The 13843-nt window shown below is 45.3% G+C and overlaps 1 protein-coding gene across 1 annotated transcript; it reads right to left on the bottom strand.

The window, feature by feature from the left end:
* Positions 1–1975: 1975 nt before the first annotated feature.
* On the bottom strand, positions 1976–13646 carry CSUI_000140 (dead deah box). The gene is made up of 11 exons (XM_068060374.1): positions 11370–13646; positions 10547–10683; positions 9435–9573; positions 9296–9357; positions 8279–8411; positions 7234–7388; positions 6361–6485; positions 5461–5621; positions 4284–4515; positions 3738–4023; positions 1976–2720 (listed from the first exon to the last, which is right to left on the bottom strand). The coding sequence occupies exons 1-11, from the start codon at positions 11866–11868 to the stop codon at positions 2550–2552; spliced, it is 2100 nt and encodes a 699-aa protein (XP_067927652.1). The 5' UTR covers positions 11869–13646; the 3' UTR covers positions 1976–2549.
* Between the last annotated feature and the right edge of the window lie 197 nt (positions 13647–13843).

Here is a 13843-nt window from a genome sequence, read left to right as displayed (position 1 = left end):
CGGCAACACGATTAACAGTGCGACATACGTATCGCTGAGTAGGACTAGCGCACTGCAAGCCAGAGCTAGCAAGTTCAGCACGTGGTGCTCTCTTGTCTTAAGCGGCTTTGCTCTACGGTGTTAGGTGACCGACAATGGCTCGCTTGATCGTTCGGCAGCAGGCGCGACCGGGGGTAGAGGGCTGCGAAGTAGCCCTGGACCAGGCGAGCAGACCGTTGCTTCTGTTGGAGCCTGGAGGTGCAAGGGTTGCATACTTGTCTTGGGCGGTCCGGCGATATCGTGTATACCAGATACAGCAACACTGTGCGTGATGTATAAAAAGAAGACTTAGCTGCCTCAGCCGTGGGCCTCAACATGGGGCCAGCGCCGGTGGGAGGAAAACTGGATCCACAAGGCGCCTCGAAAGCAGAGCAGTTTCTGGAATCTCCAGTTGTAATGGGTCGGCTGGGGCATCACACGGAAGCACTGGCAAGTGCCGTCGAAAGAGCAGAGCAGCTTCGACGCGCAATCTTGTTCTTCAGATCCACACGACGGCCTGTAGAAAGAGCCGCCCGTGAGGATGTCCGGTCTTAGTGGCAGTTTACCATACAAGCACCGCAGACAAGTAACGGCTCGGTTGTACCGTAATCCCTGCGTGAGCAATCCAATTCGGGGCGCAACCTTGTCGAAGTCCCACTGTGTACTCGAATAACAGTCGTCTATGGGTAAGGCAGATACACACCCGGCAGCAAGCTCTGGTCGCATCTCATATATCCATTGTTTTTGCCTTGTGATGTGACAATTGAAAGCCGGCAGCGGCAGCCCCCCCGCCAGTTGAAACAGCGCCGGCGAGCCGAACACAAGACGGCTGCGTAGAAGGCGTGAATGACGAGGCCCTGTGTGAGATTCTCGCGGCGTGCGCTGACCTAGCAAATCCAGTACGGGTGGCTAGCACGAGCACCAAAGAAACCCTGAACAGATTTCTCGTCACTGCCCTGGCGCCCTGCGTCTTCACTGTCTTGGGCAGCGAGGGAGTAAGCTGGAACTAAAAGAACCACGGCCCTGCCGCGTAACATGGTCAAGCGATTATTGTCCCACCCGGACACACAAGTCAACATGATGCCGGGCTGAATTGCCGCATGATGTGCGCTCATGGTCGTCAAACCCCAATCCAGCGTTCTATTCAGTCTTCGGTATTCCCTTTTCACCGCCAAGTGTATAAGGGTTGAAACAGTCAGCCGTTCTCTTGCTATTGCTGGAGTTCTGCGCTGGCAAGGAGACTCTGAAGCTATCGGTCCGAAAAGTGTAGTGTTTCGATGAGTGTTGTCCTGGATGTCATTCTCTGGTACGCAAACCCCCGCTTCCCATAGTGCACGCGCTGACCGGGCTGGTGCGACACGCGGGCCGCGAACGACCCATGGTTACTAGAAAGAATGCTGACGTTTCGCGTCCTTTACCGGGTATTTCTATCCTCCGCGGCCGACAGTCCCCGGCGCTGTAGCCCCAAGCGACGGCGTTGCTCGCGGATGTTCTTCAGTCGCGCGGTGAAAGAACCCGGACTAGCCTCCTATTCATCTGGTGGGTGAGGCGTCAGAGTTTTGATACTGTGACTCGCCTGAGAACGGCTTTCGCAGTAATTCACTGCATGAGAAGCAACACACGAGTCCATTCAGTACTTGCTCATGACTAGGTGCAATACAATTAGCTGGAAGCCTGGGCTCCCTGATGCGATAGGCGTATCTGTGGGTATTGCGACACGGGGCCTCCCTGTCCTTGTGGAGATGCGAAGTTGGCCAACACTTGGCCGAACACGGTGTTAGTGGTTGCCAGCCAACGCACAAACCGCAATCTCCCGAACGTTCCGGGTGAGATCACCAGAAGTCGCCTTAATTATTATAGAAAAGCTCGCACAGTGAACCGAACGTTGTGAACAATAGAGTAGAAATGGTGCGAAGGCAGTCGGAGATATACATCGAGTCCTAAAAAAGAAACCAGGTTGCCCACCGCGTTGGACGCCACACTGCGAACTCACAACGCACAACGAGTGCTATACGATACCAACGAACGTGAAGCACTTTCCTTGGTAGCAAAATGCGAACGAATTCGGCTCCGCATTCCTGTCTTCTCTTAGACACCAGTCCGATCGGATGTCACGTGAAAAACATACAAAACTTTTCAATCTCTTCGTCCTTCGCACTTTCAATAACAGCTTATTCCAGTGAAAAACACAGGGAGAGAGAAAAGACTTCCATACCCTACGGCCAAGAAACACACATGACGATGTAGTAGATCTCTTCCTGCTGTTAACACCTCACTCACGAAAACTACCCCAGCAGAATTGCAAAGCAAGCATATGGCAATCAATCGTATATGCGGGCATCATCTTCAGGTTACGGCTACACGCAGCCGAACCCCCTTCGTTCCGAAATACTGCTCCCCAGAAAGTCTGCCGTCGGCATCACCTTGTGGTGTACATACACTCTATGTGAACTGATCGCTGGGCACAACACGCCTAACCGCCCCAAAGAACGAGTTCCCGTTCCTTTTTTTCTCCCGTCAGAACAAGACAATCACCAGTCTCCTCCATACTGAGCACTGTTGCCATAACGTGATCCCGTTGTCAAGAAATCTTTGCCTGTCGCGCCTTGCGTCTGTCGCTTCTGAGTCTCGAGTTTCGGACACTGAGCGATACGGTGACCTAGGCCTCCGCAATAGGCACACCCACGAACTCCTCCAATTTCCTGAAAGAAACCAGAACCCCAAAAGTGAAACCAGACTCTCCAAGATAAAAAGCAACACGTGCTCCATCACTCCGCTGTCTAGACTCCTAGGTATCTACCTCAATGCACACCCGAGAATAGCGTCGATTGTTGACGGTATTAGATAGAATGCTTGATACATTCACTCGTCAACAGGGTTCCTAACAGACATTTTCTACAGGAATGCGATACTCCCTTGTATCCAGATGGCCGTGTAGATAAGTGATTGAACCCCATCTCAGCTAAAATGATTCACGGGGTTCAAAGGAAGAAAACCTGTTGTTCTGTGAACGAAAGAGTTTTCGTCATTTAGACAAGCCTTTGCAGCATTACACATACACTGAGAACATGTCGAAAAGCAACTCGCGAGATTCCCGAGGTTTTAACAGCACACCTATCTTTATTAGCATATTGAGGATATCACAACCCAACAGAAGAATTTGTATGCTCATTCCTGTAGTGCGAAGCAAAAATATACAATTGCCATACCCGTATAGTTACATACACACAGAGGCAGAGACACCCCGACATGACTAGAGAGATACACAAGTAGTCCCGGTCCGTATGCAAGTACATACGTACGTGAATACATACATACATTCGCACCTAAATACCTACGCATGGCATGCCAACACATCCACAGACCAGGAGCCAGTATATCGAATCCGAGGTTGGGGACATCGGGAAAAAAACCTATATGCACTTGCACAAATATAGCACGTATTCATACACGTCTATACAGATACATAGTCACATACAAGTACCCGTACAGACAAATGGTAAACAGCAATACACCCACCCATACATGCACTCTCTGCCAGGTGGACATGCAGGACGCCTGCGCTTACAGACAGAAACCGCGCCCCCACTGCATATCTCTCGATATGATATACCTACACTCAACTTCAAGCTTACAACACGAGCAGATCCACCATACAGAAGCTAGATACGCGTTCGATGTCGGGACAGACTTCTAGGAGCTATTTTTCTCAGTCTTACCTTCAGGTTGAGTCCTCTTGAATCGAGAGCCTCAAGGAACGGAGGAATGCGTTGCCCTGCTTCGATAAGAAGAGCTTTCAAATCGAGAAGGACAGTCTCTTCCTGGTTCTTATTGACGAATGTTGTCGCTACTCCCGTCCTTCCGCAACGCCCTGTGCGCCCGATACGATGTACATAATTCTCGATCTCCTTTGGCATATCGTAGTTGATCACATGCTGGATAGCCGGAAAATCGAGACCTTTCGATGCGACATCTGTCCCTACAAGGACATCTTTCCTTCCTTCTCTGTGTCACACACAACAGCACATGCATAAGCCGTAGATGTTGTACACGCTTGGTCTCCTACAACTCCTCAGAAGAGATATGAAGAACACTGATTGATCAAGGAGTTCACATAAAAAAAACTCCCACTGATAAGCATTTCTGGTGATATACCCCTCTGCTGTCTGGGGGTGGAAAGAAGAAGAGAAGTCGTAGATTGGAGGGGATAGATGTGTTCGTTCTCTTCTTTGAGAAGACGACTAGAAAGCTTTCTATCAAGTTACCTGAAGGCCTTGACGGATTCACTTCTCTCTTCTTGTGCGAGACCTCCATGAACTGCCGCAGCATCGACACCTTTAAGAAGAAGATACTCTTGTATATCATCGACATCTTTCTTGTTTTCACAGAAAATTAAGACAGGCGGAGCGGTCTTTTGCAAGCAATGGAGAAGATAAGGAAGTTTATTCTCCTGTTTCACATACTCAACCTCTTGAACCACATCCAAGTTGGCAGCACCTAAGGTTGTCAGAGACACAACACGGAGATGATTGATAGAAGACAGTCTTTCTCTCACTGTTCTTTGATACACATAGATAACTGTATGAGCTGTAGTAGAATACACGATGTATGCATGAGCAGCATAGATCTCAATCCACCTCAAGACTCTATAGTGAGGACTAAGGTCGGGAGCATAAGGGATAGAGAAAAGAGAAATGTCGGTCTGTTATCTTGAGTGATCGCTTGGCAACATGGAAAACGACAGAAAGAAGATATGTACGAAGTGTCTGAACATAGGTCATCGAGTACAATAAAGCTGTATGCTGTATATACACTTGAAAGTGTCTTGCTCCCTTCCTTGCAAAAACACAGATACGCTAGACGTCCATGAGGTGAGACGTGGGTTGTACGGTCGTTTTTTCTCTTCTCGAAATGAACGAGAAAGACGAGGAGCTTCGGACTGAAATTACCCCTGACTATCATTGGTCTACAAGCACAAGAGGATCTTTTTCACATGGACTCGTGTAGATACAAAGTCCTGTCAATATCTCGTTCTGCTATATGTTTACAATAAGTCCCTCATACACACAGCGTCCTTCTATATATGTGCGGGCATATATGCCCCTCATGGTCTTTTGGACTGGACACATATATACACATACACATACATACATATTCATACATACATACACAAATACCTACATGAACGTCTCCACTCTGCTCCCTACATACGCATCTAAAAGAAACACACAGAGCGGAATGAACACTGACAACCACCACTAATACCTACGGTCTACTCCATATCTATAGATGACAGTCAAGTGAAACACTAGAGTGCAAATATGTCTACAAATAGATGAACAAAAAGCACTGTGTGTAGCGAACAGACCTACACACATGACGGTGCTGGCCGTCTGCGGGAAAGTGTATTGTATGTAAACTCAGGAAAACCGAAGGCCTTACCAGCTCGTCCAACGTTAACAACAAGTGGATCGATCAACGCGGACTTTGCGAATTCTTGGATCTTTCGTGGCATCGTTGCAGAGAAGAGAAGAGTCTGTTTTTGATGGGAGAAGCTATCGAGGACATTTCGGACTTCTTCCTCAAAACCCATATCTACCATCCTATACAAACATCAAGAACACACAAACTTCCTCTATCTATCTATCGTATATGAACCGAATGAGGGACTCGCTACTGAGATCGGGGCCTATCTCCCACATGACACAAACACTCCATGTGCTGCCGAGCCCACGGCGTACATACTTGAACTTCTCTCCCCCTATCAATACCCGATGCACACATCTACATACATATATACATGGATACATGTATACATACACATAAATACAGACATAGACATAAGATAGACAGCAGCACCGACCACCGCGACCTAAAAATGTCTCCGCATACATCCAGTCCTTCGAAAAAATACAACATCAAGCGAAGAGGCCTCAAAGTTGGACACGCAAATAGTACAAGCATTTGGGGAGAGAAGCGCCTCTTGTTCAACTCTTGCCGTATACTTGGCATTGCTTCATCGGCAACAGAGAGTTTCCTTCTTAGAGACAGATCACAGTCTGAAATGCAGGGACTGAAGATAGAAGAGCTTCTTTCCTTCAACCTTCTAAGTGCAGCTTCCATTTGTCAAGCCAGGGAGAAAACCACACGCCGATGTTCGCTCATGATCGCTGGCGAGAAAAGAAGAAAAGAAGCAAGTCTCTTAGACTTCTGAATGAAGGAACATCTACAAGTCGATACGTGACCCGAGTAGAGATGAAACAGAAGTTAGGAGAAAGAAGATGCACTGATTCCCCACAGCGACAGTAGTGATAGCACCATTAGAAGATTTGATTAGCTCACCGATCTGCTTCGTCAAAGCATAGATATTCACATTGGTGCAAACCCATCCTTCTCTTATTCAGAATATCTGTCAAACGCCCGGGCGTAGCGACAACACAGTGAAGTCCAGCTCGTATTGCTTGTGTCTGAGAGAAGAAAGAAAAGAAAGGAAGGAGAAAATCCGCTCGCCATTCCTGTAGAGAGGATAGGTTACCTCTCAGAGAACGTTTGTTTCTTTATGTGTAAATCTATCTATGCCTTGATATACAACCAAAGAGACTTCGCCATGCTGGTTGCTCCGCGTAAAACCTTAGACGCCCTGTCTTGCATTTATAGCTGAGATACATGAAGACTGAGATACGAGAAAGAAGCGTCTCTACAGCGTCGACAGCTAGCTAACAACCTGCTCATTGAGAAGGACACGAAAAAGACAGTGATTCTTGAGTCTCTACACTGAGAAAAAATCGCTAAGAGTCGATCACTGGACATCACTGATACAAACAACCCCGAAGAAAGAGGCACATCGCCTTCTGTATAGACACTCGGCCCACAGATGTAAAACGCTCGTCTCCGATACTTCAAACTCCAAGTGTATTTCTATACACCTACAGACCCATACACATCTCTCCCTCGTCGTATACAGAAGGAAGTAAGGTAAGAGCATACAGCCGAAAACCTATCTATCTATATATATATATATATAGATACAGGATACAGACGACATAAGCGGGTATGCAAAAGTAGTTCCTCCTGTCTTTCTCTTTTGACATGATCCGAATGAAGACACTGCGAAGAGTGTATATACACCCTTAGTTGAAGGATGACTTCTTATGCAATGAGAAAGTCATTCTGTAGGAAGTAGACACGTGGGGGTGGCGGGTGTATCGTACCTACCTGTTCAACAACGCTAATGCCTCCGATCACACAAAGACAGCGTAGGAGAGGATAGCCACCCTCATGAAGAGCTTGACAAAAGTACTTGCACACATCATTCGTCTGACTCGCGAGTTCACGTGACGGGCACACAACCAATCCGAAAGGACCTTCTCCTGAGGAAGCAAAGAAAACACAGAGAAAGGAGAAAAACGAGAGAGACTTCGATATGACCGCGTGAAGAAAGGAGACTGCAGCGAACCATAAACATGTACAGGAAAACGGGCAGGGAGCAACGGGACGGAAGTAGCAAACGTCTAAGATCGAGCACGTGGTAAGAATGATATCCAGTCAGGTTCAGCCGTGTATACATGTCTTACTACGACTTCACTGAAGATACAGATGACATGGAGAAAAGGACTATATACATATATAGATCCATTCGGAAATAAGCAGAACGGCTATGTGGCAGATACGTGCCCAGATATACGCTGGGATTGGAGGAGGACGAGCTGAGTATGAAGGCGACGATGTATAAGAAACCCATGAAGAAGTGTGATTAATGAGAATCGACACCGCGACAGAAGCGTCTTCTTCGCTGATGAAGACTCATTATTCTGACAGAAATAACATAGACTTAGAAACTACATTTACATATCGACATACATAGATTTATACATATGCATCCCTCTCTGTCTATATGGAGATAGAGACATATCTATAAACATGCGTCAGAAAAGGAAGAGGAGAAAACGTCCACATACCTACACTTGGATATGCAGTTCTCTCTCTACACAGATATAGGCTAACACAGAGAAGTGTTACAGTTAGACGACCTTCCATGTGATGAAAGTCGAGACACATTTTGCCATATCTATCTATCTACCTATCTTTAATCTATCTTTGATCTATCTATCTTTAATCTATCTATCTTTAATCTATCTATCTATCTATCTATCTTTAATCTATCTATCTATCTATCTGTACGTATACATACCGACGCACCGCGTGTACAACCGTTTAGGTTGAACTACCTTCAGTCCCATGTAGAAGAGGTTGAACTCACCCGGTAGATACGGACTTCTCATTTCAGACTCTAGAGCACCCATAATCATCGGAAGAGAAAAGACAAGCGTCTTGCCACTCCCCGTAAAAGCAATACCAATCATATCACGACCTTGAAGTATCGCAGGTATACCCTACATAACACAGACCCAAACAGACAGTGCATGCATAGACAAAGAGAAGAGCTTCTGGCGTTGAGCGAGAACGAAAAAGAATAGAAAGTCTAAATTGAAAAGAAGTGTGAGGAGGGGGTAAAAGAACAACAGAAGAAGGAATGATGAAGAACGAGAGAAGATGTTCTCTTGGAAATAATATCTACATGAGCAAATACAAAGAAGACAAAACAGAGAGAGAGGAGGAAAGAGAGATATAGCGCCTTGGTGATAGGCACATGCAGCTGTCGACATAGACCGAGGCTATTCTTCTATGAGTCAAGCCGAACACGGGAGATGATAGTTGACATTTATAAGATAGAGAAAAGAAGACCGAGAAGATTCACATATACCTCAATGGTGTTGAGGAGAGACAAATGTGGAGTAGATACGAGAGAGATAGAATTGATAGAAACACATTCACACTGTGGACCTATGCGGACAGTTGAATGTATACATGAATCTTTTCTATCGGCCTTGCTGGCATACGAAAGCAGAGAAAAAAAGAAAGAGGAGAGAAGACTCTTCTTGAAGAAGCCTGTATGCGTAGATGCCTTTCCTCCTCCACATATCTCCCCATCTACACGCGCGAACCGATATTCCATATACACCTCTATACACATATTGAGACATAGATATAAATGAAGATATCATCTTCAACTCCTCATATGCGAAAGACCTTCATAACTTAACAACTCTAAAACAGTCAAAACCAAGTCCCTGAATGAAGGCTTGAACCCCCTCTCAATAAAAAGAAGAAGACAAATCGATCTATCCTGATCTCTCTATCCCCGGCACTACCTTCTCCCCCTATGGGACCTCGAAGCATCACCTTCCTCTCCATGAAGAATTCAATGTCTCCTTACTTGCATCTGAATCTGAGTAGGATAAGAAATCCCTTTCTTTTGTAGAGCCTTGATGATAGGCTCTGGAAATCGCATATCCTTGAAATTGCGGAAAGGGGGGGGGGGTCGTCTCCACTGACGTCAATGAAGAACTTCTCACGAACTTGGTCTGCTTCTTCGACTGTCATATCTCGATACTTGGACGGCATCTCCCAACGCGTTTCCATACGGCTTGTATACACAATACCCTTAGCTCTCTCTCGAACACCTTGCAACGGGGCACCCATCGATTTGGACACCTGTATAAAGAGAAGACACAACAAGATAAGATTGACTTGTACGCAACTACCTCCTCCTTCTCCTCTGCGCAGCGGAGAGACCCTTGAGACATCCGTACACAGATGTATATACATACATAGGTATGTACACATATGTATATGATTGCGTGAAAGATGATTCACGCTGGAGAATAACGACTGTTTACACGTACGTATGAAGGTAATCTTAGCGTCCTATTGGACTACATGTTCACATAAGAAGATACGAAAGGACAAGCCTATAGACGATATGCAAAGAATTGCTAAGAACTCAGATTTCGTGTTTTGTGTATCCAGTCTGGGGCGCACCATGTGAAGATCCTTCTGTAGGGAACAGGGAGTTCCGACGTACAGATAGATAGATAGATTGCTGAAGAGATGGGTAGACAGATAGACAGGTAGTGAGCCGCCGCTGTGTGTACGTCAATACATACTTGTATATGACATGTTTACATGTACAATGCACAGACACATAAATACGGCAAAACAAACATATGTCGTCTCCCTACGATCAGTCCGTCACAGAGAAGAGCAATCTTACGTGTAGGCATATAACAATAAGAGTTGATCTGTATGTGGATAGAATCTATACGTACAGCTAAACACACTAACGATACATGGACATTCACTTGTAGGTTCGTATATAGAATCGATCGACTCCCTATGTAAACAGTCAGCCAGTCTACTCTGACAACAGGCCCCGGCGCACTGATTTCGGTGTACACATATCGAATACAGGCGTGGAGTGCTCACCGAACCAGAATTAACTGCATGCAATACATCAATCGACACATCACTATATTAGTCTAAGACAGATATAGAGATATATTTCCGGAGATCACCAGACCGAGAACTTTCTCCCACTCCCAATGTATGTAGAGATCCGAAGCCAGTTTTTCAGGTGTACGTACACATGGAGATACTTGGTTTGTGTAAGCAAAGACCAAGCTCGTACCTGTTCAAGAATACGGCGTTCTTCTTCTTCCATTTCTTTTTCTATATCCTTCTTTTGCGCCTCAGCTTCGGCTCGCAACTTCATACTCGTAGCCAGGAGAGTTTTACGAAACGCCGCTCTAGCTCGCGACAGTGCGGCTGAAGTAAGGGCACACCATTCCTACAAGTCAGTTGATATGTATGAAAATTCACACAGCTATAGAGATATACATGTGTGCACATATATATATATATATATATATAGGCTCTTGTAGATGGCTAGTGTTTGTCACACGTGTTTCAGATGACGAGTATCCCTACATGTTACTCATACAGGCACACAGGTAGACACACAAAGACAGACTGTATTCACATCGTATGTACGTATGACTCGGCATGACCAGAAGTGCATTCAAACATGACTCTCTACATCATAAATGCCCGGGGGGAAATAATACACGTCATATGACGTACGAAGACTCTCCCGTAGGAAAGCGAATGAGACAGCTGAATGAAAATGATGTTCTTTCTTGTAAAAAAGACATACACAGCTGATACATAAAGTCAAATGTTTGGAGACCTCTCCACACTATATCTACCTATCTATCTATCTATCTTTCTTCAATCTAGCTATCTATCAATTTATCTATCTCCCCTCCTATTTGGGAAGAAAAAGGACATATACATACCAACCCAGAGATTTTCCTCCTCATCGTCATTCTTATGAAGAGAGCGAATCAATCTCTCTGTCTCTCTCTCAGACGAGAGATTGTTGCTCTTTATAATAAGAGACAATCATGGAGTGTGTGTCTGTCTCCTCTTTGGTCTTCTCCCCTCATACTTACCTTGATTCTTCTTCGATTTACTTTCTTCATCATCTTCACCTCCTCTTCTTTCTTCTTCACCTTCCTCTCCCCCCCCCCTCCCCTCTCCACCATGAAGACGGCCGCTCTTTGATTCTTCACGTTCCATATGTGCTTCTAACGCTTGAATTTGCTTTAGCATCATTTTCTCTCGGAGCTCTCTTCTCTTCTTTAAAGGTATATATTCCTCTCCTCCTCCTTCGCCATTCTCTTCGACCTCTTTGAGCAAACGGCGTAATGAGGCTTCCTCATCTTCTTCATCTTCATAATCTACACTTCTTCTTCTTCGTCCATTCACTACCCCTCCTGCTGTTCGCCTTGCACTATATGAGGTGAGCGGACGTTTCTTCTGATTCAAAGAAGAAGAAGGAGAGTCCAGGTCCTCTCTGGCAGAAGTCGCGAGAAGAGGATCTGCCGAAGTCTCTCGTTCATCGAGAGAATGAGAAGAAGTAGGAGGAGGAGAAGAAGCAGAGACCGTCATCTTCACAGGACCGAATATACAAAGAAGGGAAAACCAACAAGAAGAGATGAGAAAAAGAAGAGCTCAAGTCTTTCATGTATAGGGGGCGGGGGACGGACTCCTCGCACGAGAAGAGGAGTCGTGTATTATCGAGATAAAAAGGTAGAAATACAAAGGACAACAAGAAGGGACAAGGATGCCTGAGAAGGTACTTCGAAAGAAGAAGAAGAAGTCGTCTGTTCACTTCTTTGGATCACATTCACAGAGGAGACAATCTCAATGAAAGAACAGAAGAGTAGAGACTTTTACCTTTATCTGTCTCTTTCTGGATGGCTTCCTTCCTCTCAGGGATCCTTCGTCGTTAAAACAAAAGCGACTTCGAAATAAATCTTCACCCGCACGTCGAGATCAAAAAGAAGAAACAAGGAGAGCAAACTGAAAGAAAGACGAGACCTTTCTGAACTAAAGACTTCGGAGAAAAGATAGGAGAGAACAAGACGATCAAGAAGGGTTGAGCTTCTTACACCTTCAAGACAAAGAAAGAAGGAAAGAAAGAGAACAGAAATCCGCTTCAGATCCCTCCGTAAGGAAGAAAGAAAAGATGAAAACAACCTAGAGAGAAAAGAAGATAGTAAGAAGAAAGCAAGGACCTCAACTCTAGACGGAGAAAGACGATACTTGCTGGGTAAGAAGAAGACAGAGAGGAGAGAGAAAACGAAGACCTTAGCTAGAATATCAAAAAAGGAAGAGAGAGACCTGTATCTCGTCGTCTAAAGAGACGACGTGGCAACAGAGGTAGATGAAGACAATCAGAAACGCTCCTGATGAGAAGAAGAATTCTTGAGACGAGAAGCTGAAGGACTTCCCTGACGAACAGAAGAAGAAAGCGGGTGGAATGCGAAGACTGAGTTCGGGTAGCGTGAAGAACTACTATACAGGGAAGGAGTCAGGGCGGGTGAGGTTTTGTGTACAAGAAAACGAGAGAGGTAGAGAGAAAGGAGAGAAAGGATAGGAAAGAACGTGAAGTAACTTTGGACTCAAGAAAACGACGAAAGCTAGAGACTGGAGAGACAAAGAGAGAGAGATGGCGCCTCAGATATAGATAAGGAACGAGGAATCAACTCTTCAAAAGGACGAAGTTATGGATATAAGGTGAAGAGGAAAGCGTCCTTGGGAAAATAGAGAAGAGAGAGAATTCTGTAACAAGGACTGGCTGATTGTTTGGAACGAAAGGAAAGAGAGAGAAGGAAGCAAGAGAAAGCCAGTCCCGATAGAAAACCCTCCGAGAGTTGAGAGAAAGGAGGAGACAGAAAGAATGCGGCTTGTTAAACGAGCATAGAGATGAAACCAAGAGATTGTTTGACAAGATTCATTCGAGTGTGGAGAAAACGGAAAACGAAAATCGAGAGCAAAAGAAAAGATTCGGTGAAGCAAGTGAATGACTACTTGGAGGAAGTTCGGAGTCGATATGAAACAGAGAAAAACAGATTCCTGAGAAAGCTGGAGTCGCTTCTCTTTGCCTTAGCTAACAGAGACGCCAGATAATGCCAAGAAAAACAAATGAAAAGAAAGCAAAAAGAACAAGAGAGATAGAAAAAAGAGAAGAAAGTGATCTGCTTCGTTATCGGACTGAACTGGGAGTCTGCTGCGACTCAAATCTTCTCTTAGTTCCTTCTCAACTAATTCCCTCTTCTCTTCGTCTAACATTCTTCTCTTTCTTTAGATGAAGCAAGCAGAGAAGAAAGAGAATGCAATGCTTGACTTGAATGTACAAGGAAGAGAACTCTCCCTTCCTCATATGTTTTCTTCTTTCTCATGTTTTGCGAAGGCCTTTAACCGTTGACCAGCAGATGCTCCCAAGGTATCGCATGCGACTAAGCTAAAGAAGCAGAGCCTTTTAAGGTCTCTCCAACCAGGGCATCCTTTCGAAAGTCCTAAGGATCGATAAACCTACCAGCAACTTCCAAGCTTCTTCTGCCATCCGGAGAAGCGTCTT

Source organism: Cystoisospora suis, assembly GCF_002600585.1.
Source record: "Cystoisospora suis strain Wien I chromosome Unknown contig_70, whole genome shotgun sequence".
Classification (NCBI taxonomy): domain Eukaryota; phylum Apicomplexa; class Conoidasida; order Eucoccidiorida; family Sarcocystidae; genus Cystoisospora; species Cystoisospora suis.
This window is presented reverse-complemented; position numbering and strand designations above follow the sequence as displayed.